The sequence below is a fragment of the Venturia canescens genome, chromosome 11 (assembly GCF_019457755.1).
Source record: "Venturia canescens isolate UGA chromosome 11, ASM1945775v1, whole genome shotgun sequence".
NCBI classification, from domain to species: Eukaryota; Metazoa; Arthropoda; class Insecta; order Hymenoptera; family Ichneumonidae; genus Venturia; species Venturia canescens.
This window is the reverse complement of record NC_057431.1, coordinates 16,342,605-16,366,882: the sequence shown is the minus strand read 5'-3', so window position 1 is coordinate 16,366,882 and position 24,278 is coordinate 16,342,605. Positions and strand designations below refer to the sequence as shown.

General features: G+C 36.5%; 2 protein-coding genes across 2 annotated transcripts; one reads left to right on the top strand and one right to left on the bottom strand.

Moving 5' to 3' along the window:
- The first annotated feature begins 10,715 nt into the window (after nt 1-10,715).
- On the top strand, nt 10,716-12,458 carry LOC122417788 (putative uncharacterized protein DDB_G0291812). The gene has a single exon (XM_043431586.1). It carries the CDS (start codon nt 10,716-10,718, stop codon nt 12,456-12,458), a length of 1,743 nt encoding a protein of 580 aa, XP_043287521.1.
- A 6,610-nt stretch (nt 12,459-19,068) lies between these two features.
- LOC122417787 (uncharacterized protein K02A2.6-like) lies at nt 19,069-23,439 on the bottom strand. Its single transcript, XM_043431585.1, has 3 exons — nt 23,318-23,439; nt 23,200-23,267; nt 19,069-22,814 (listed from the first exon to the last, which is right to left on the bottom strand). Exons 1-3 carry the CDS (start codon nt 23,437-23,439, stop codon nt 19,069-19,071), a joined length of 3,936 nt encoding a protein of 1,311 aa, XP_043287520.1.
- Between the last annotated feature and the right edge of the window lie 839 nt (nt 23,440-24,278).

The window sequence follows — 24,278 nt, the reverse complement described above, 5'->3', positions numbered from 1 at the left end:
GTCGTCGAGTTTTAGTAGTCAAAATTTTTTTTTTCCGTTTCTTTAATTCACTCAATGAACATATTCTAATGGAATCACCTTCTTCAACTATGCGAGGAAAATGACTGATAATTCCCGTATCGAATATTTTCAATAAATGTTGGCGCATATTTTTAACATCATACTTTATTTTTTCTGGTTTTACGCCGAAAAAAGGGATGTTGCAAAAGCGATGGCAAACACGCCGCAATCGTTGGAATTAGGTTGATTGGTTACGACTGGGAATTTCACGGGACACCGATCGAACGGATAGTTCGGAAACAAACTTTCAAGATATGTCTTATGATTTTGATGCAACTTTTTCCTGTTAAGAGAATCATAAATGAAAATGGAGTGCGTATCATAATAGGAACACACCCAATGCCCTCCTGCATTGTTGGGACCATCAGCGCTATGCAATATTTGAATATATTTACTATCAGCACTCTTTGCATCAATATAACGTGGCAATTGTACTTTCCATGTTCCTTGCATAACGAATTCGGAATTGGAATGTTCTGCTAAAAGGCGACCGAAGATGTCAATGTGATCCTCGGTAAGCCACTCACCTCTGGCTACAATATTTCGATCTTTGGTTTTCAATTCATTCATATCTTTGGTTCCCAATTCATTCATATTCATAATAAATTATTTGAAATATTATTTGAATTGTGGAAAAAGTTTTACTTCAGTTGTGTGGTCTAAAGCACACTCACTTTTTTTCACATTTCAATAAATTATTGGGATGAATATTTAGCACCGCTAATAGCGAATTTCAGGTGAACGCGTGCAGTAGCTTTTTATACAGCACACGTAGCAGTTTTTATTATAGCGCTAGAAGCAGCTTTTGAAATAGCGCTAAAAGCAGCTTTTGATATAGCGCTATAAGCAGCTTTCGAAATAGCGCTAGAAGCAGCTTTCGAAACTAAAGGAAGCACGTAGCAACTAAAGGAAGGAAAATGTCTCCTGACACGGGGAAAACCTGCAAAGAAAAATTAAATTTGTCAGAGATGAGTACAACAAAACGCAGAATACCGTGTTCATGTATTTTTTTTGTTTAACCAAAATCGTCACGCACACTACCCTCTACATGTGAAAAATGGTCAATTAATTGACAGGCAATTTAACCGATTGACTGGTATTGGATCATATATGTACAAAAAAAAGTCGGGCCCATTCTGGTTTTGTATCATATGTGTACATAATGAAATAACTTTTTCAATTTTCAACCGATTTGGACAAAAATTGGTATACAATGGCTTTTTGGGTCACCGAGTCGATTTTTGAACTTGATTTTCACCTCACTACCCTTGGAAATGGGGAAAATCAAAGGTTGAGGGTGAAATTTTTAGTTTTTTCAATGGATTTTCATGCTATATGACATGACATTTTTTAGTTTTTTAGCACACTGGACTCTTTCATCGAAATCAAACAAAATTCGCTACCCCCAAAAATGTGAAAAATAAGGGTTCAGGGTGGAAATTGTTAATTTTTCACTGCAAAAATTTCATGCTTTATCACATGAAAATGAAATCAGCAACCTCGAAAACCCTCAGAAATAAATTATCGTGATTTTCGGTAACATATTGGCTCGTACCAGTTTTGGCACAAAAACTGGAAAAAAGCTCACCAGTCAACCGGTTAAGGCAAAGGTCTAAGGCAATTTTCTCATTACTTCATTTAAAAATAAAGGAATTCGGCTCCAATTCATTTATTATCTCACTTGTTATGATACCCTATCATTCTTTAATTTTTTATTTCATGAAAACTTCTATTCATGTTGAACCGATTGACAGAAAAAAAGTTCGAGCAGTGTACGTTTGACGGGGATCTGAAGAGGAGCCGTGAAAACTAATGAAATATTTCAATACGTGTACGATTTTTATTCACTCCCAACATAGAAAGTTAGTGACAAAAGATTAAATTATTAAATTAAAAAGTAAAAATAATAAAAAATTAGAATTACAAATAAAATCATTGCCATAAAGGATATAAACGATAAGGTAAACGAAAAATAAGGAATGACATTTTCCACAAATTTAGTCATATCGACTCAAGCGCTGAAAATTAAATTGAACGTGATAATTCGGTTTTGACCATGATTCATACAGGTTTACTCCGATAAGTATCGATTGTTGACGATAAAGTCTAGGGACGAAAAATGTGGAAATTTGGATTTCCCACAAGTTTGTTTTATCGTATTTTCGTATGCGAAGTCAAGTCGAAATTAAAATGCAAAGTTTCTTGTTCATTTACTTTTTCAATGCAATAAGGACTTTTTTCTAAAACTTGAGTTTCTTTGCTCATTCAAAACAGAAAATCATTGGATAATCTTGATTTTTAGCTAAGATGTGAATTTCGGCTTGTAACATCCAATTTCATGATAAAAATTTATTTTTCCACGAAATTGAAAGTGAAAAACCGTTGCCTTAGCTTGTCTCCAGCGCAATGAGGATTTTTTTTGACATCTATCGATGTAATTTGTTTTGCAGTTGACCATCAATAGGTTACGAAGCTATATAAAATTAGACGCTCGATTTTAACGTGTGCTGTTTCTTAAATTCATAATGTTTCTTGTCGTTCGTTTGTGTCCAGACGACACGAGGATTCCCATTTTTACAGAGCATTATCTTTTTTCGCTGTTAACTTTATCAATTTCAAACATGTAGTTCAGATTTTTCGGAAACTTACATCACTTAAAGATTGTAGTTATTATATAGTTAATCACTTAAAGATTGTAGTTGTATAGAAATGGACGGCTCTTATGAAATAATATAATACGCCATTAGGGAGGAAAAGTAGATTATTTCAAACCGCGGGCAAAATTGTCATCCGAGCCGTGGACGAGGTTGACAAGTACGAGGTTTGAGATAGTTTTCTTTCACTCCCGTGTAGCGTATACTATTTTTCACCACACCTTCACGGAAATTTCAACTTGCGCGGAGCGGAAGTGAACTTTTCGTGCAGGTGTGATGAAAAGGAGTTATATCGTACCAGTCTTCTTTATAATTCCATATTTTATTATCATAAAAGTTGTTCATGATTATTTCTCTACCTAGCATGCACTATTGTTACATGGTCATTTTTAAAATATTCTAAGACCATTGGGATTACTCTTAGAGTATACGAATATTTTTATTGATTTTTCTATTTACGATAAACTTGAAAAAGGTTACGAGATTTTATCTATCTATTTCTTAAAAATTAGTATTAAAGTTTGTGTAAATCTGCCCTGAATTGTCACTACATTTTCAAATATACCTGAATTTTATATTCTTTAAAAGTTGCTGTTTTCAAGGTGCAGGACAATTATCAAATCATAACGCGAATCATTATGATAATCAGTGAACGGTTTATGGTGCTTGCAAGTAAGAGTTAATTTCATATTTGTTGAATACCAACAACAATAGTAGGGAAACCTTTTCTACTAGAAGATTCATCAACTGGACAGGCTAGATTCAACTGTGGTGAGAAAAGAGTTTCAGTACAATGTGAACAATGAATAAGTTAGAAATAGGTTGAAACTTTATTCACTTTCCATTATTCAATTCAAATCCTCCGGGACTCGATGATCGGTCAAACAGATAAGTAAATAAATATTTGCTCCCCTATGCTATACCGATTGAACGGTATGAAGTTTGTTATACGATAGAGCACACATGGACAGTGCTGTATCAAGTATTTCGATATTGTATGAAGTTTCCAATAAAGGTTCAAAAAATATGTTTTTCCAATCATTTAAAATCATGTAACTTGTTAACAGAAATAGCCCACTTTTTATATCATAATAAAATTATTCTGGGATCATGTGTTATGTATCAGTATTGAAAATTAAAAATTGGATCAACCAAAAAAAATGACATTTTGTTGGTCTCACGCACAAACTAATGGGACTGTCCAATTTTCTGACTATCCAAAAATAAAAATCAGAACAAAATGCATAAGAACTTTTTTTTACCTTTAACTGAAGATAAAATTTGGTCGAATGGTAGATAGAGGATTGATGTTCAAGGCGTAAATAAAGACAGATTGATGTGGACGACGGAGTGATCAGAGTCAAATTTGGATTCAACGCAGGGTTGGAAGTTAGACTGAGGTTTAGCAAAGAGCTAACGGAGCTAGTTTCAGATGCGTTAACTTCCTTTCTCTCCCTTGTTCTTTGAAAAAAGTTGAGATAGATCACCTGCCAGTAAGTAAATAGCACACAATATTGCAAATAAAAAAATAACACAACATACTTTTATATTAAAAAAATAGTACACAATACTGTAAATCAACTGAGTGATCACAGTTAAATTTAGATTCGACGCAAGGTTGAAAGTTAGACTGGGGTTCAGCTAAGAGCTAACGGAGCTGGTTTCAGATGCATTAACTTTCTTTTTTCCCTTGTTCTTTGAACTAGATCAAAGTTAAGATAGATCATCTGCCAGCAAGTTAATAGCTTACAATATTGTAAATAAAACAATAACAAAACATGCTTTTTTATATATCAGAATAAGTTTTTTACATGGTGATGAATTTAACATGACAATGAATTAAAAGAATATATCACTCTCCTGATCACAATTCCTTGATGGTTACCAAGAAAACTGACATTATGTCAATTCTACGCACAACCTATCAGAATTAATTCTTGGTTGGCAACGGTTGACAATTTTATTTATTGGGTTACCAAATAGAATCATACATAACTGAATGTATAACAACTTTTTGTTACCTTTGTTTGAAGAAAAGTCCAACAATAATGTAATGGAAGTCAAATTGAGGTTCAACGGAGAGATAGTGGAGTTTGTTTTTGATGCATTAACGTTTTTCTCTTCCTGTTTTCCCTTCCTCGTTGAACGCAGAAACGGTAGAGATAGTTAACCTGCGAGTAGTTACTAGCGCACAATCAAAATGAAAACGAACATCCTTAATTGAAACATTCCATGTAAATATATTTCAACAAATGGAAATCGATCATTTCTATGCGGCTATAAACTTCGCTTGAAATGATGCTTGCACCTTTCATTTTGACTTTTAATAAAAGGTTTATTAAAAGACAAAATATTTCATCGAAATCATAAAAATTCGCAATGATTGAAATCGTGGATTGAATTAATCACCACACTAGCCTCTATTTTCTTCGATATTTTTTTGTTTAATATAAGACAAATTAAAAGAAATATGATAATTTTTATACAAATACACGAAAAAATAGTGTAAACAATAAGAAAATACTGAGTTATGACAAAGTTTTATTGTTTAATGTTCATAAATAAAGAGCATACCTTTACAGATTATTATCACTTGTATTATATTATCACTTTTTGATTATCGATGGGATAAACGCGTAGAAAAAAGAATGGCTAGCTAAATAGTTATCATGACAAACCAAGAAGATTATTAACTATACTTTATTTGCGCACGATTCGGATTTGTCTTCCCGTTTTCCATTGATTAACTAAACTATTGGAGAGTGGTCTAGTGACGCCGAACTCTAGTATAACTGACGTGAGATGGTACCAGCTGAAAAAAAGTTTATTTGTCATTGGTATTGAAATGGAAAAATTGGTATTGATTGGTATTCAACAATTAACTCTAGTAGAACGGATGCGGGAAAGTACCAGCTGGAAAAAAGTTTTTTTGTAATTGCTATTGAAATGGAATGATTGATATTGATTGGTATTCAAAAATTATACCATTAATTATTAATTGGTTGACAATTTTATTTTTTGTTATATAATTATTGATTGAATTCAACAATTATAAAATGCATTGTAACATTAACCTATTCTTTCGAGACATTTATGAGAAAAACCAGTTGAAATTTTTCTATCAGTAAGTGTTAACTGCCAAATTTAAATACAGAGGTAGAAGATGAATTAATGATAAAAGAAAAATAGAAAACTAAAATACGAAGAAAATAAGACCTGAAATAACCCGATAAGGGACTGACAAAAATAGCATTTTTTCAAAAATTCGGAACGCAGCTATTTTTTTAGTTGTAACGCAAGCCCTTTGCGAGATAATCGAAATTTTTTTTCTCTCAAAAAGAGCTCTCTCACACGAACTCATCTAATTTATTTCATATTTTTATTTGAACGTTTCTATCAGCCACGAATTAAAAAAAAAATGTTCATTTAAGTATAAAAATTGAGCGAAATTAATGCATAGACGTTGAAATCTTTGCTTTGGAATGACTTTCCGCTTGATAATATATTAGAGATTTATCAACAAATTCATTGAAGCAATTTAATCTGTTTCAAGTGATCTATCACTTGAGTGAGTGCGAGAGAGATAGCTGCAAAGTGGTGCATGTTTTACTCGGACATCGTTGATTTTTGGAGAAAAATAAAAGTTACATCTTGTTTTCTGATTAAATGAGAATATCGTGTAACTCATATTTTCTTTCAAATATCAACCTACTCGGAATAAAACGTGCAGCAGGATTTTTATCGACTGAACAACTGAAAGATCACGTTAAGTAAGACGAATGTTCGTATCTATGTATTCATATGGTGCTCAGCGAAATTTTTAATTACGAATTTTTGAATTATTAAAAAAAATTGTTTCAATTGATCGAACAAAATCACTACCAAACAATTATGGAATGATTACAATAAAAATTATGAGAACAACAATAATTTTCGAGATTAATTGTTCGGGCTTACTATTAATAATAACCAATAACAAATTAATTATTGGGGCAAACTTTGACGGAGTTTTCAATTAAGTTTCTTAAAATTATTAACATGAAACAAAGTTGGATTAAAATATTTCTATAATACATGGGAGCTAGTTATCAATCGAATTATATGAAGTTACCACCAATCGGTAACAAATGTTCAGTAAATGTCAGCGCGCGGGAGGGATTCCCCGCTTTCTCTCCGGCACACATTTCCTATTTAACGATTGTTTATTGATTCAGTCAACTTCACTTCCACTTGACTTTTAGAATTAAACTTCTCACCTACACTTACTAATCTTTTCAATTCAACTACTACTGTATTTACCGAAAAAACTAAAGGAAAAAGTTACTGTTTTACATATAAACACACGTAAATAACGAGTTTTCCTTAGGGCGGGTTGTTCCAACTTCTAGGTAAGCCTATCTGACAGTTAAAGGTCTACAAGTCAATGCTTTTACCCGCCAGATAAGCTACCAAGAAGTTGGAACAACCCGCCCTTAATCCGTTAAGTTTATCCCGATCACTGTTTTTTGTTCGTTATCACATAAATAATTCACGTAACCGAACTTTACTTCGTTCATTACGTTTATCTCGATTATTGTTTGATTTTCACTATTAACACGTAAACAATTCACGTAAACAACCTATTAACATTTATCTCGATTGTTTACGATGATTAAGAAAAAGTAGAAAAACACAAAGGTTTTGATTTTTTACTCGTGCTTTAGTGCTGCCATCTAATGACAGCACGGGCGATCGTAATAACAACGCTATCTAGCTAACGAAAAAGACTAGTGCGAACCAAATAACCGTTGGTGCCAAAAAAGCATTTAAGTCACAGCAGCGAATGTGAAAAGAAGTAAGTATTTCTTTATTATACAAATCTACGAATGCTTTTTTATCTATTATCAGTTCATTATAATTATTGTAACCGCTGTATATGGAGATGTTTTCACCCAGTTTCTCGATAAAAAGTTGTTTCCAATAATATATCCAATAATATATATTTGTACAAAAGATTGAAGCTTTCGAATGGATATATTACCGCATATAGCCTCAAACTTTTCCGACAACAGAGGCCGTGGAAATCTCAGAACTGAAATAAAATGTTTTTACAAAAAAATTGAGACTTACCAATGGATGGCGTAATGCCGACATTTCAAACTTTTCAAACCTTTTTTTTCAAGGTAATGGACGATCTCAATAATGAAGTTGAACGACTGCGTTTCGCCAATGGTGAACATCCTCCGACACCTCCAGCAGGACCTCCAGGGGCTGAACTACCAGCAGAACCACAGTCAGCACCACCGGCAGTACCACCTGCAGCACCACTGCAAGGAGCACCGGCAGGACAACTGCAAAGACCCACTGTAGAATTGCCACCTGCTGGTTCGCAAGGCGTTCTTGAACAACCACCAAATAGTGAGTAACCGGGGATGCTTATTTTTGTTCTCAAACTAAAATATGACTCACAATGTGCATATTTATTTTTCATTTTCAATGAAAAAATTTTTCTTCATAATTTCAGGACGCGGTGTAAGAGCTGGGTGGAGGGTCCGTCAATCACAAAAAATGCAATGGAAGGCTCACGAATCATTGAAAATGGAATTTCTCAACCAATTTCATAACCTGGCGGCTGATCACTTGGCCATGCAAGTTTTGCGAGGAAGGCAGCATCGTGGAAACTTTTCAAGACAGCGAGGTAACCGGCGTGGTCAAGGTGGATGGGTCCAAGAATGAGATCTCGACGACGAAAGTATATTGAATAAAAATTGCTGTTCAATAAAGTGAAAATTGCTGTTTAATAAATTATTATTATATTATATATCCAAAAATTTTTATGATTCAAAAATTTCCACAGACGTTTAAAACGGGCAACTCATATATTTGTTTCCAAGATTTCCACGAAAGTTTATAATAAAATAAATCCAAAAAGTTTTATTTAAATTTGTCATTAAACCGTAGAGATCCACTAAAAATATCTTTGAGAAACGGAATTTTTATAAAAAAATCATATATATATTGAAGCGAAACACTGACTCGAGAACTTTATTTTATTTGACGCCATGGCACGCACGAGTGTTTACACCGGCGGCCATGTTGAAAAACTGTCACTTCGCGAAGCGGCGCTCGGGAAGCGAGGCGCTCAGCGCTGCCAACTTAATTTCGTTCCACCAAAATTCCCTAGATTCATGAAATTCTTTATTTTATTGAATATCAATTAAATAATCTTTTTCTTATTAAAAATAATGATGCGAACTATTAAAGAAACATATTTTGAATAAACGGGTGAAAATTTCAGAGTAAAATTATTTAAAATTTTAAGAAAACTTTTCGTTACAAGTTTGAGTGTGCACAATGCGCATGCGCGATGACCTACTTTCATAGGCACGTGCAATAGGCGCAGTCACGAGCAAATAATTAATTAAAATGAAATAAAAATGTTATTGTTTAGAAATTTGTTAGAAATCATAACAAAATAATTGAGAAAGATACGAATTGTGCATAAAAACGATAAAAATTGAGTTTATTAAATTTCATTAAATTCTCGCACATGCGCAGTGTGACTGCAGCTCAACTCAGCCAATTGAGACCCACGCGGGGGAGTTAGCGCGCCAATCAGAGAATTTAGAGTGGGAGTCCCGGGTTTGAGATTAAGTCGCGCAGCGAATTAGAGTGAGGGACAAAGTCCAAACGCATTATTATTATTATTTCCTTTGTTTGAGAGAGTATAAAAACCCGAGCGCAGAAGCTCCGGTAGCTAGTCTCGTCTCGAATCTCGCCACGCTAAGAGCCAGTCACGTCTCGAATCCCTGAGAGCTCGACTCGCATGCCAAAACAAAAAGCCAGTCTTGCCTCCGGATCTCGCCGCGTGAACTCGCCATAAAATCGAGAATAAAGAAACCTGGAATTTTCACTCATTTCAAAAATAGCTCTAAAAACAAAGAGCAAAATAACATCGCTATTATCCCACTCAGAATTCAAATAGAATAACACCTTTCCTCTCTCACGCTAAGAGGGCCGGGTTCATTCGATTTCGTTTGAACTCAAGATTCTTAGGTGAGAGTTTCCGATCTATCCAGGAGGGCCGGGACAGTTCGATTCCGTTCTGTCTCAAGATTCCTGGTAGATTTCCAATCCTTTTTCTATCCAAGAGGGCCGTGGCCGTTCAATTTCGTTCGGTCACAAGATTCTTGGGTAGGACTCCTACCTTTCCACGCCAGAGGGGCCGGGACAGTTCGGGTTCGTTCTGTCTCAAGATCTCTGGGTGGATTCTTTTCCATCAATGAGTTATTGTTTTCTGAGTGGTGATCTAATTCAGTAGAAATCATTAAAATCAAACAAATTTTCTTTATTCTCATAACGAGACAATTGCGAGTCATTTATTATTTTGAGCCAATTAAATTATTTCAAAAAGCGAAATCACTCACTAAAAATCATTATTTGAATTATATCGAGTCAAAAGAGTGAGATCAGCAAGAAATCCACTCGAACAATCAATTTGTATTGTATAGAGTCAAAAAGTGAGTCTCTAAGAATCATAGCTCAATTGTTCAATTCCTAATAGCGTTGGCAAAATAAATCAGAAATTAATTATTACGAGCGAGACTATTAGTGCGAGCGTAAATTCACTGTCGTGATTATTATTGCGAAAAGTATTAGAAATTTGACATTAAATAATTGCGAAAATTGTCACAAAGGAAAATACCGGAAATAAAATTTTTCATGCAATTAAAATAAAGCTAAAAACACGATTTCAAATAAAAAGCCTTTATTTTTGTAATTTGGTACAAAACGATTTAAAATTGAATAAAGCATTTGTCATTTCAATCTAATTTCATTTTACTTTTGTTTTTCCTTCATGCCCGCTCTTCTTTATTATCGAATTGCTCGAATCTTGGCGTGACGGTGTGCACAAGCATAAACGTACCGTTACAACTATTGGCGCCCGAACAGGGACGGGCATTGCGTAGGAAAAACAAGGGTCAATAAATTTAATACATGAAAATTATTCGAAATCTCAAAATGGCTGAAAATAAAGAACAAATTGATAGCGCCACTGGCGATTCGGGAATTCAAAATCCAGAGCATGATATTCAAAGCGATTTCACGACCACGTTGCCTCATCCCGGTGCGGGAGATATTTTCAATGAATCTAGAGCTAATTTTGGGGAAGAATTTGAAAATCAAAGCGATGAAAAAGATGTCAGATTAGAGGAATTCGGTACACCAAAATCTGATCGGGCTAAAATCAACACAGTAACAGTAAACAATGAGTTGCTAATTAATTTGATTGAATCAATACAAGAAATGAAATCGCAAATTCAAAGCATGGCGAATGAAGTCGCGAAAAATAATCAGGCAACGATCGATTTGAGAACAGAATTTTCTGAAAAATTGACCGTCATGCAGGCTAAAATAGCTTCGGACGTTCATAGCATATACGATCCAATCAAACGTTATGTTACGGGGCTCACTAGAATTGTACAAGAAAACGAGGCCAAAAGCGCCGTAATCGGAGTAAACGTAGCCCAAATTCAACTCGACGTGAGTGCAATCAAAAAAAGGGTAGAAAATTTGGAGTCAACGGACAAATTACAAAGTCCAAATACAGAGAGCACCCGGATCCATCCACGGCAGAAGGAAATTCCGGAAGAACAGGAAGAAGATGAAGATTCGGAGGACGATGAGGAACAACAGCAGAGGCCAACTTTCCGAAACGAGATGACGTCAACCAACAAAATTAAAATCAAGCCTCCAACATTTGATGGGTCAAGCAACAAGCGGCCAATCAAATTTATAAAAGAATTTCGGCATTATTGCGAGGTGACGAACCCGACGTTCACCGAAATGAAGTACTTACTCAGCCAATCGCTTGAGAAAGCCGCCAAGGAATGGTGGGAACTGGTCGAGGACCAGGTTAATAGTTTTGAAGACGTCGAAAAACGATTTATAAATCGATTTTGGAGCCATGATGTGCAACGAAGAGTGCGTAAAGACCTGGAATTCGGGAAATATCCTGAAAAGCCAGGCAAATTAACAAAAGTGGAATATGCAACTCGGACGTTCGGAGCGGCCCGTGATTTGATTCCACCACCGAGCGATCCGGACATTGTTGCATCGCTTTCTCAGCACTTTACCGAGGAGATTAGAGCCACGATCATAAGTCGTGGGTTCGAAACCCTCGAGCAGCTGATCGAGTTCCTGGAAAAACTCGATCAGAGCGGGCCGGTTAACACCGGGACGGACGAGCAGAAGACTCAAAGTCCGAAAAACCCGACTCACAATAACGATAAAAATGAGCAGCGTCCATTCAAAATGCCTCCGCCAAACAACTGGAACAACAATGGTTACCAGAACAATAACCGTGGAAATTCAAACTGGCAACAGAACAACCGCCAGAATTGGAATCAAAGCAATGGAGGCTACCAAAATAATCGAGGTTACCATAACAATAATTGGAATCAGCAACAAAACAGGAGCTACAATCAGAGCTTCCAACAAAATTATAACCAGCGTCCGAACAACGGAAATTTCAATCGGAATCAACAAAATGGCGGGCAAAACAGAGGAAACAATCGCCCAAATTACAATCCTCCACAAAATCAAAATCAAAATTGGGGTTCGCCAAACCAAAATAGAGGACCACCTCAAAACAACGGGGGATATCGGCCACCTGCGAATAATAATACGCAGCAACCACCGATTCAAACGATTGAGGCGCAAATAGAACCTCAACCATCAACATCGAAAGCGGGAAACGCGTAGGCGTTGTACCCGCAATAAATACAAACAATCGAGAAAATGAAAATTATAGAAAAGTGCGAGGTACAACGGAAAACAATAATGAAAATCAAAGGAATAAAATTAAAAATTACCCGCACGACGCATTAAAAATGGACCTCAGTCGCGATGAACAAATTCCAATAAATACAATTTTCACTGATACTAGAGAGTATTTGATGGGAGAGGAAATCAACGGTGAAACAGTCCCGATTATTGAATGTCCTGAAATTTACGCAAAAATTGAAGGCATTCAGGTGACAGCTCTCGTTGACTCGGGATCCAAGGTGACTACGATTTCGGAAGAATTCTATCTCGAAAATAAAGAAATTTTGAAAAATTGTCCTCTTTTACCTGTGACGGGAGTCACGGTGAAAGGTGCTATTAAAGGCAAATTGACAAAAATTAAACATCAAATTATGGCTGTAACTCAAATTGGCAAAATAAAAACATTTATCAAATTTTTGATTATTCCTGGCTTAATAAGGGATGTATTGTTGGGAGTAGATTCACTCCAACCGTTAAAGAGTTTGATTGATCTGGGAGAGATGTCTCTCCAGGTAAAATATAATGATGTAACTGAGATCATTCCCACAGTGGGATCATTTGAAAAAGAAAAATTGATTGAAAAAGAAATAAAAGAAAAAATTGGGGAAAATTTAGAAACAGTTTTGATTAAAAAAGAAGAAGTAATTGATAATGATGAAGTTGAAGTTAGAAAGGGAGAAAATGAAGTTAATGTTTTGGGAGAAATTAAAAAAATTGAAAAAGTTATTGAAGTGGGAGAAAGTATTATTGAAGTGGGAGAAAAAGTTATTGAAGAAGTTATGGATGAGAATAATGTTATTGATGAAGAAGTTGAAAATGTAGAAGTAGAAGTAGAAGTAATTGAAGTTGATGAAGTTAAAAAGGAAGAAGTTGATGTTGAGAAAAATGTTAATGAAGAGGAGAATGTTGAAAGTGAAGAAAATGTTGTTGAAGATGAAGTTATTGAAAAAGCAAAAGAAGTAGAAAGAAATGTTGTTAACTGGGGGGCAATCAAAACTGTACAAATTGAAAAGAAAAATGAAGAATTAAGGGGAGAATCAAATGATAAAATCAAAAGTCGAGTGAAAATTATTAAGCCAATGCCAAAATTAAAAACAATTGAAATTATTAGTGAGAAAAATGTTCAGCCAATTCAAAATTTGATTTTTAATGATAAAAATGATGATGATCATATTACAATCGAAGAAATTAATGAAATCGTAGATCAAACCGGACTCCCTGAAAACCAAAAAGAAATTCACAAACAGGTGCTTTGGAATAGACGGAACGTCTTTCGCAAGGACACTGGTAGAATTTCCGTTTATGAGCATCAATTGAACATTACATCGGAGAAACCGATTGTCGCTCATGCAAACGAGGTACCATTGATGCATCGTGAAAAAGTTAACAAAGAAATTGAAAAATTATTAAATGGAGGTTATTTGTCTATTAAAGGTTGGACCAGAAAGGTCAACATCTTCGAATTCAATCTCGTCCTCATTCTAGTACACTCGGGAGCACATTGGTGCCTCACAACCATTGACTTCAAAAGTTGAAAAAATAAATATTTTGATAGCTTGATGAGCAATAACAAAGAGTATCCTACCTTTAACTTCGAATTCTTGATCTTAAAAGCAGCCAATAAAAAACAAGCGTCCTTCGATCCAATTTATTGGTCGATCATTATTAAAAAACGATATTCCCAAACAATCAAATAATTTTAATTATGGGATTTTTGTTTGTTCCTTTGCCGAATGTGAGGCTTCAGGGCGTGAAATCGATTTTTGTCAGAAGGACATGGCAGCCAAACGTCAAAAAAAAAAAAAAAAAAAAAAAGATCCTTAATCCAAGGAAAATTAGAATAAGGATTTCGAACTATTTTCTCAAACAAATTCTTTATTTTGATTGACCAAAAGGCACCATTTGTTGACAAAGTGTTAATCAGAACAAATTATTTATTATTTTTGTTACAAGAAAAACAAAGTTTACTATTATTGTTATTGTTTCTGAACAAAATCATTGAATAAATACTGTCATTATTATTTTTGTTACACACGAAATTTCCGGTGTTTTTCTTTCTTTGAGTTACCTGAAAATAAAAAAGGTTATTATTATTATTTTTATAAAAAAGCGATAAAAATGAAACACAAAAAGCGCCACTTACCTGAAATTTTCACCTAAACCTGAAAGAAGAACATTAGCAAAATTTTTACTTACCTTGAGAAATTAAGGGGGAGAAACAGTGAAGAAGGGGAAGTCATTTAAGGGGTTAAATGAAAATTAAAAAATTATAGAGGGCAGCACTTGTAAGAAGTACCAGGGATAAAAAAATGTAATTTCCCTTTCCCCAAACCACCAACTCGACTCATCACGGGCCACCAGAGGGCAGCACCACCGAGCGAGGAGTGGGGGAAGCCGGAGCAGTATAAAAGCAGCCGAGCGGAGCAGCGATCCTTCAGTCCACATCGAGACGAGCTACAAGCAACACCTCGAGTCGAACCTTCTACCAGCTCACACCCAATTGCCAAAACTATCTCAAAATGAGAATCGAACAAGTCATTCCGGGAGTTCCAACACCTTCTCCATGGCCAGCGACTTGGGAGGGCGTTCATGACGTCAAGATCTTGGAATTTCTTAATCCAACCAACTTTTCGTATACAACTCCTTCAAAATTTGAAGAGCTGCGTATTTTCGAAGAAAAATTATTCATCGAACTCACAAACGGACGACACGATCAAAGGGTGTCTCTAAAAACAGATCGAATGTACGCTGTTATAAATGGTGACCGTGCCTGTCGTGGGAGATTGACCAACGTCGAGGATGAAGAAGCTACCTTGATGCTCATTGATCGAGGGATGACGCTCATGCATCCGGTTGATGAACTTCATAATTTACCACATCAATATGCCAGCGTGCCACCTTTCTGTACAAAGGCATACATCACCAACATTAAACCGTACATTGGGGATCGATGGGATATGGTTTGCAGCCTTCACTATCAACGAAAGCTAGTCAATCAAAGGGCAAAAGTCAACATCCTCAGGGATCATCCAACCCTAGATGGACATGAGGTCGATCTTTTTATCACTCCACACTACGTCAACCTGCGGGAAAGCCTCATTCAACGTGGATACGCTACAGAAGGCGAATATGCATTTTCGCTTCGAAATGACATCAAATGTGCAACACCAGAAGAAATACAGAGACTGGTAAATGGAGAACAACGGCAGGAACCTTTCGATCCAATCGAGGCTGAGCTGAGGCAATTAGAACATCTGCAATTTATGGACTTGGAGGAAGAGCAGGAGAGAGAGGTCGATTTTTGGAGCGACTAATCACCATCGAGAACTCCGCTGAAAATCAACATCGCTGTCATCTTGAGCCAAGCTGAAAAAACATCAAGATCCTAGAGAAAAAGCTGCAAATCATCAAAATTATCATCATCTTCAAGAGATCATCGCCCTGTCCTCCCACTATCCCAAATTAAATTTCATTTTTTTTATTATTTTCTGTTGAGAACAAAAATCAATTTAGAGTCTCAAAATTTCTTTTTGTTCTGGGGGGCGTTGAAGCGAAACACTGACTCGAGAACTTTATTTTATTTGACGCCATGGCACGCACGAGTGTTTACACCGGCGGCCATGTTGAAAAACTGTCACTTCGCGAAGCGGCGCTCGGGAAGCGAGGCGCTCAGCGCTGCCAACTTAATTTCGTTCCACCAAAATTCCCTAGATTCATGAAATTCTTTATTTTATTGAATATCAATTAAATAATCTTTTTCTTATTAAAAATAATGATGCGAACTATTAAAGAAACATATTTTGAATAAACGGGTGAAAATTTCAGAGTAAAATTATTTAAAATTTTAAGAAAACTTTTCGTTACAAGTTTGAGTGTGCACAATGCGCATGCGCGATGACCTACTTTCATAGGCACGTGCAATAGGCGCAGTCACGAGCAAATAATTAATTAAAATGAAATAAAAATGTTATTGTTTAGAAATTTGTTAGAAATCATAACAAAATAATTGAGAAAGATACGAATTGTGCATAAAAACGATAAAAATTGAGTTTATTAAATTTCATTAAATTCTCGCACATGCGCAGTGTGACTGCAGCTCAACTCAGCCAATTGGGACCCACGCGGGGGAGTTAGCGCACCAATCAGAGAATTTAGAGTGGGAGTCCCGGGTTTGAGATTAAGTCGCGCAGCGAATTAGAGTGAGGGACAAAGTCCAAGCGCATTATTATTATTATTTCCTTTGTTTGAGAGAGTATAAAAACCCGAGCGCAGAAGCTCCGGTAGCTAGTCTCGTCTCGAATCTCGCCACGCTAAGAGCCAGTCACGTCTCGAATCCCTGAGAGCTCGACTCGCATGCCAAAACAAAAAGCCAGTCTTGCCTCCGGATCTCGCCGCGTGAACTCGCCATAAAATCGAGAATAAAGAAACCTAGAATTTTCACTCATTTCAAAAATAGCTCTAAAAACAAAGAGCAAAATAACATCGCTATTATCCCACTCAGAATTCAAATAGAATAACACCTTTCCTCTCTCACGCTAAGAGGGCCGGGTTCATTCGATTTCGTTTGAACTCAAGATTCTTAGGTGAGAGTTTCCGATCTATCCAGGAGGGCCGGGACAGTTCGATTCCGTTCTGTCTCAAGATTCCTGGTAGATTTCCAATCCTTTTTCTATCCAAGAGGGCCGTGGCCGTTCGATTTCGTTCGGTCACAAGATTCTTGGGTAGGACTCCTACCTTTCCACGCCAGAGGGGCCGGGACAGTTCGGGTTCGTTCTGTCTCAAGATCTCTGGGTGGATTCTTTTCCATCAATGAGTTATTGTTTTCTGAGTGGTGATCTAATTCAGTAGAAATCATTAAAATCAAACAAATTTTCTTTATTCTCATAACGAGACAATTGCGAGTCATTTATTATTTTGAGCCAATTAAATTATTTCAAAAAGCGAAATCACTCACTAAAAATCATTATTTGAATTATATCGAGTCAAAAGAGTGAGATCAGCAAGAAATCCACTCGAACAATCAATTTGTATTGTATAGAGTCAAAAAGTGAGTCTCTAAGAATCATAGCTCAATTGTTCAATTCCTAATAGCGTTGGCAAAATAAATCAGAAATTAATTATTACGAGCGAGACTATTAGTGCGAGCGTAAATTCACTGTCGTGATTATTATTGCGAAAAGTATTAGAAATTTGACATTAAATAATTGCGAAAATTGTCACAAAGGAAAATACCGGAAATAAAATTTTTCATGCAATTAAAATAAAGCTAAAAACACGATTTCAAATAAAAAGCCTTTATTTTTGTAATTTGGTACAAAACGATTTAAAATTGAATAAAGCATTTGTCATTTCAATCTAATTTCATTTTACTTTTGTTTTTCCTTCATGCCCGCTCTTCTTTATTATCGAATTGCTCGAATCTTGGCGTGACGGTGTGCACAAGCATAAACGTACCGTTACAATATACACAATTAACAAGTGAATGGCCTTGAAAGTTTCCAGTGATACTTCCATATAATTAATTTTTGGGAATATTAGGAATTTTATTTTATTCCTTGGGTCGTTTTCGTTCTGTTTGTGAATATACCAGTAAATTGATGAGAATGCAAAAAAGGACAATGCTGGTCAAAAGTATTAATCAATCAGTGAAACAGATTTTTATTTTCAAGTTAGGCATATATATAATTAAATGAAACAAAGTATTTTTCATGACAGAATTTGAGAACGAATTTTTTTCACTAATATGCGATCGTTAAATTGAATTTGTCTATTCACGTGGTTTTTCCGTGAACATATTTGCACGAATAAATTCCTCATGAGACTTGATAAAGTGTTTTCCAATTTATGTGCACCATGTTGATAAAAGGTTCCCAAATAATATGCACCAAAATGTTCAATTACCGACGTTTTCCAGATCTCTTAAAGAACCTTGAGCAACGTCATTTGGTACTCGATATTTGCTTTGCTTAGCGCTTTGCACAATACTTTCAGCTGCTGTTTGCCATACAAGATTTGGATTGTGTGTTTGTGTATTCATGTTATTTTTCGAATGTGACGCTCAATAATCACTTCCACTCTTATTGTCTCGCTAGCATATGTTAATCGTGTCTGATTTATTTATTTTAAACTATTTAGCTGTAATGTAGTGGGATGGGGGTAGGAGTAAGCCACCACACGCTGTTACTGTCTTAGATGTATATCTTTTATTATACGGTGTTCCTCTTATAAATCGCTTTGCAGACGGACTAGTTTCGACAAGGTGCGATCAACGACTGACTGCCCGGAGCTTGGGCTTGGATTGCTTTGCTAACGCTTAACGCTTTACAGTGTTGCCAAGTTACTGTCGTAGGCTTATCCCAACGGACGTAATACATTACATTTCCCCCTCGACTAGTTTATGTTACACATAAGGCATTTTTTAAATTTGTATTACGGATGCTTACTCGATACGCAGCTCTTTTACAAAACGTTGCTAACCTCGTATTACACTTTGAATTCTACCCTATCGCGAGGACTTACTTAATCCTATAAGGGTTTATCCCTGTATTTACAAGTTCAAGCGTTTTATAGGTTTGACTACCCGTTTTGGTCTACTATTCACGTTTAGGCTCTCGTCGCGTTTAACATCTTTATTCGACGCTGAGATTAACGTGTCATTTTTCAATGTATTTCGACTTATCTCGACATTCGGAGCATTTAACTGCGCCTGATTTTCCTCGCACAAACTGTCTTTCGATCCTTGATCATTTTTTCCTTCGGGTTCTCCGTTCGCGATTAATTCGCCAGACATTTCCCCGGAATTTTGCGTTTTTTCTTCGCACTCTTCTAACACCCGGTGGTCCGTTCTCGATTGAGCTGATACCCGATGTTCGGAACTAGGTTCTGAAAGTTCGTTTTCGTAAAAAGTACCACTTTTCTTTAATTGATCTACGTGCCTCTTCCATTCCACATTTTCCTCTTCAGTATTACATAAATAATTTCTTTCTCCCAACTTTTCTTTGACCACAGCCCTTCGCCACGTCGGTTTACTTGGATTCTTGTAACAACGGGCATATACTATTTCCCCTTTTTTAAACTCGATCTCTCGTTTGCCTCCAAAATGTCTAATTTGTTTTTCTCTCATTTTTTGCGATATCGTTTTGTTCAAAAATCCCAAACGCGTTCTGACGTTGTATCCTAATAATAATTTCGCGGGGGTTTCCCCGGTCGTACAATGTGGAATGTTCCTATACGTTAACAAATATCTACTTATTATAGTCGTCATTTTAATTCTGCTGTCGCATTCGTTTAAAGTTTTCGTGATGCTTCGTTTAAATGTACCTATCGCATTTTCGGCTTGTCCGTTTGTCGACGGATGATACGGCGCCGACGTTCGGTGAAGAATGCCGTTTAGTTCGCAAAATTTTGCACATTCATCAGATGTAAATTGTCGACCATTGTCCGAAAAAATTATTTGCCGCAGGCCAAATCTCGCGAAGCATTCCCTTAGCTTTTCGATTGTATTATTAGAATCTGTCTTGTTCATTTCGAAAATTTCTGGCCATTTTGAATACGCATCGATGATCAATAAATAACTTTTTCCATGAAAGGGCCCCAAAAAATCTATATGAACTCTCTCGTAGGGTGCTTCTGCCTCGCGAAATTTGATCAGCGCTGCTTTCGGCGGTGCCTTCGCCGTCGACATACAGGCATTACAATTTTTTACATACTCTTCGATGTTTTTGTCGAGATTAGGCCACCAAAAATATTGTCTCGCTAACATTTTCATTTTGGCCATGCCAATATGCGTGCTATGAATTTCCGCTAAGAAAATCGGCCATAACTTTTTCGGTATTATAGCTCTATAACCCCACATCACGATTCCATTTTCGATATAACATTCGTTTGCTCTATAAGCATATGGTTTCAATTCGTTGTCGTTAATGCTTTCAGGCCAGCCGTTTCTTGTATACAGTAATACTTTACTCAAAACAACATCACGGTTTGTTTCTCTGCGAATTTGATCGGCTGAGACTGGCACGTGATCTTCGACAACAAAGTGAAAATAATCGAAATCTGTGTTATTTACGTTTTTCTCAACTTGCAGTGGGAGTCGCGATAACCCATCGGCTCCGCCGTTTTCTGTGCCTTTCACGTACGCGAATTTGTAATTTAAACCACTCAAGAATAGTGCCCACCGTTGGAGCCTACCGGCGGCCAACTGTGGCAATCCTTTATTCTCCCCGAATAGGGCTTGTAGCGGTTTGTGATCGGAATATAGCAAAAATTCGTTCCCGATCAAATATTGAAAAAACTTGTTCGCGGCCCAATAAATTGCCAACGCCTCACGATGAATAGCGGAATAATTTTTCTCTGAGTCTCTCAAGACTCTCGATGCAAAAGCTATGGGCTTTTCTGCTCCATCAGGAAGAATATGCGATAACACTGCGCCAATTCCCACGTTTGAGGCGTCACATGACAATTTAATTGGCAGGTTTGGGTCGAAATGGGTCAAAAAACATTCGCCTGACATTTTCTTTTTAATTTCATTGAACGCAAGTTCGCCTTCTCTTGACCATTTAAACTCCTTGTTTTTTAGTATATTATAAAGAGGCGAAATTATGTCCGCGAATTTCGGCACGAATTTTGCATAATAATTGACCATTCCAATGAAAGCCTGCAATTCTTTGATATTTGTTGGTTTTGGAGCATTTATAATCGCTTCAACTTTTTCAGGATTTTTCTTTAACCCATCTTTGTTTAAAATATGCCCCAAATAACGCACTTCGGACTGAAAGAAAACGCATTTTTCTTTATTTAATTTTAAACCTGCTTTCGAAAGACGTTCAAAAGTTTCTTTCAAATTTTGCAAATGTTCATCGCGATTTTTACCTGTAATTATAATATCGTCAAGAAACGAGACTACGCCTTTTGCTCCTTGCAGTATCTTTTCGATCGTTTTTTGGAAAATCGCACAAGCTGATTTGATACCGAACGGCAATCTATTTATTGCATAAACGCCTCGGTGTGTGCTCCATGCCAAAATTTCTTTTGAATCTTCGGTAAGTTCAAGCTGATTATAAGCTGACGACATATCCAATTTAGTAAACTTTTCCCCGCCGCTTAATGCGGCAAAAATCTCCTCGATTCGGGGGAATGGATGTCTAATGTCCTCGATATGTTGGTTGACCGTCAATTTATAATCAGCACACACTCGAATTTTACCATCCGGTTTCAGGATCGGTACTAGAGGAGTTCCCCATGCATTTACGCTTTTTAGTGAAATTACTCCCTCATTTTCTAGTCTTTTTAGTTCTTCCTCGAGTTGTTTTTTCATAGCTAGAGGCACTGGCCTCGGTTTGAAAAATTTTGGCGCTACGTCTTGTTGGAGTTTGATCTTGATTTTCTCGTATTTGTACTTTCCTAATTTTCCGTCGAAAAGTTCGGTATATTGTTTGATTATTTCTTTGACTTCAGACTCAGTCGAAATGCAATTTATCGATGCGATATAAAAACCCAATGGTTTCATTAGATCTCTGCCCAAAAGTGGTCTGCAGCCTTCTTTTACGACTATTAATTGACTTTGCACCTTGCATTTTTTATTACTTATTCTCACGTTTATTTGACCACTTGGAACTAGTACTGTACCATCGTACATTTTCAAACGAGCTGATGTCTTTTCTAAAACGCAGCGATTAAGGAATTGTTTGTAAATTTTCTCTGGAATTATTGATCTACCAGCCCCGGAATCAATTTCAAATTTAATTTTACTGTCTTCAACCATTAACTCTATTAATTCGTGTGTCGTTTCGCTATTGTCTATCTCGAGATTCAACATATCGGAGATTTCGAACGATTCTTCTGACTCGACCTCGATAAAATTATGCGATCTGACGTTTTCGCGACATATTTTTGCCAAATGGCCAATCTTTTTACAAATCTTGCACCGATATTCTTTGTACTTGCATGTTTTATAATTATGACGCACGCCGCCGCAGTGGTTGCAGGACGATTCGGAGTCAGCCTCCTTGGCTCGACTGTTCGAAGATCTCGATGCCGGGTGTCTTGTTAGGCGCTCTTCCGTTGACTTCTTGTTGTCTGAGATGTTTTTACTCGTTCGCTCCTTCGGACTCCTCGACTGGATCTTGTGTAACTCCGATGCACTTGATCTCGATGATATCGCCAGCGATGCCTCTTTCGTTCTCGCCACTTCGAGAATTTCATCTAGCGTAGCGGTTGGACTCTGTTCGAACACCTTGTCCAACACAGGTCCACTTTTCAGACCAGTTATAAATCCATCCTTGATTTTGTCGTCTAATAAAGATCCAAATTTACAGTTAGACGCCTTTTTTTTTATTCGAGCGTACCATTGATTTACCGACTCTGAATCTCCTTGGGTCATATTGAAAAACTCTCTTCTTTCTTTGAAAGCCGTGACCCTTGGAGCGAATTGTTTTCTCAGAATTTCGCACAGCTGAGCAAATGATTTTGTTGATGGTAGCTGTGGATCGCACAAGTCTTTCAACACTTTGTATGCTTCTTGACCCACCAACGTTATCAAAACAGCTACCCAACGATCTTCTGCGATTTTATTTGCTAATAAATACTGGTTGAGACGCTCTTCGTATATGTCCCAATCCTCGCTTATACGAAATTCCGTTAAGGCACCAATGGTAGAAAAAAAATTTATGTTCGATACCTGGTCTGTCGGTGTTATTGTCGTAGTTCGAGCGCTCGGCCTTGAGGCTTCGAATTGCCGTCGTTCTTCTTCGAACCGTTGTCGTTCTACATCAAGCTGCTCCTTTTTCCTTACTTGCTCCTTCTGTTGATTTTGTAGGAGTTTTTGCTGCTCTATGAGTTTTTCCTTAAAACTCTCTTGTTCCGCATGCTTTGCCTCGAGAAATTGCTGCCTTTTGTCTAATTCCTCCTTGGTCGGCATGATTTTCGACAGAAATCCGTTTTCTTCGTGAGGTTTTTCCGTTTATACTTTTATATAAAAAAAACTTTTTTTTTTTTTATATATTTATATTTATTCCTGTGACTCCATGTCACCTTTTAATACACTTTTTATCCTCGTCGCCAATGTAATGTAGTGGGATGGGGGTAGGAGTAAGCCACCACACGCTGTTACTGTCTTAGATGTATATCTTTTATTATACGGTGTTCCTCTTATAAATCGCTTTGCAGACGGACTAGTTTCGACAAGGTGCGATCAACGACTGACTGCCCGGAGCTTGGGCTTGGATTGCTTTGCTAACGCTTAACGCTTTACAGTGTTGCCAAGTTACTGTCGTAGGCTTATCCCAACGGACGTAATACATTACATTAGCTAATACATGAAGCAAACGCACCACAAAGGCTGATCTCTTTCTTCTTGACCAGAAATATGAGGTCAACATTAGCACCACTTGCACGAATAGCATTGATGCCATCCCTAAAGCGTTCGTTATATTTGGAATAAACGAACCAATTGTTACAACAATAATTATCGTTCTGAGTGAAGTTTCAATGTACTATCCACCACCAATTCATTCTTCTGCTCGATTCCTTGCTCTTGTTCCTCGCATTTATCCGGTTTTGTAACCTAAAATAATACCCTAGGAAAAAAAAGGTTGGGACAAGTACATTGATGGTGCCTCGTTTGCTGATAATTCCATCCATAAAAAAACTTTAAAAAAAAATTTCTTTAAAAATTGTCAAAAAAATTATTTTATAAAAAAAAATACAGTACAATTCGAAAAAAATTTCACAAATCTAGAAAAAACATTATGTTTAAAA

Excerpts from the sequence above, each read along its gene's own strand:
- LOC122417788 (XM_043431586.1), top strand. The coding sequence starts at position 10,716 with ATGGCTGAAAATAAAGAACAAATTGATAGCGCCACTGGCGATTCGGGA.
- LOC122417787 (XM_043431585.1), bottom strand. The coding sequence starts at position 23,439 with ATGCCGACCAAGGAGGAATTAGACAAAAGGCAGCAATTTCTCGAGGCA. Across the intron at positions 23,268-23,317 it reads CTACAAAATCAACAGAAGGA|AAGAACGACGGCAATTCGAA; the intron begins GCAAGTAAGGAA and ends AACGGTTCGAAG. Across the intron at positions 22,815-23,199 it reads CAATAACACCGACAGACCAG|ACGACAAAATCAAGGATGGA; the intron begins GTATCGAACATA and ends GATCTTTATTAG.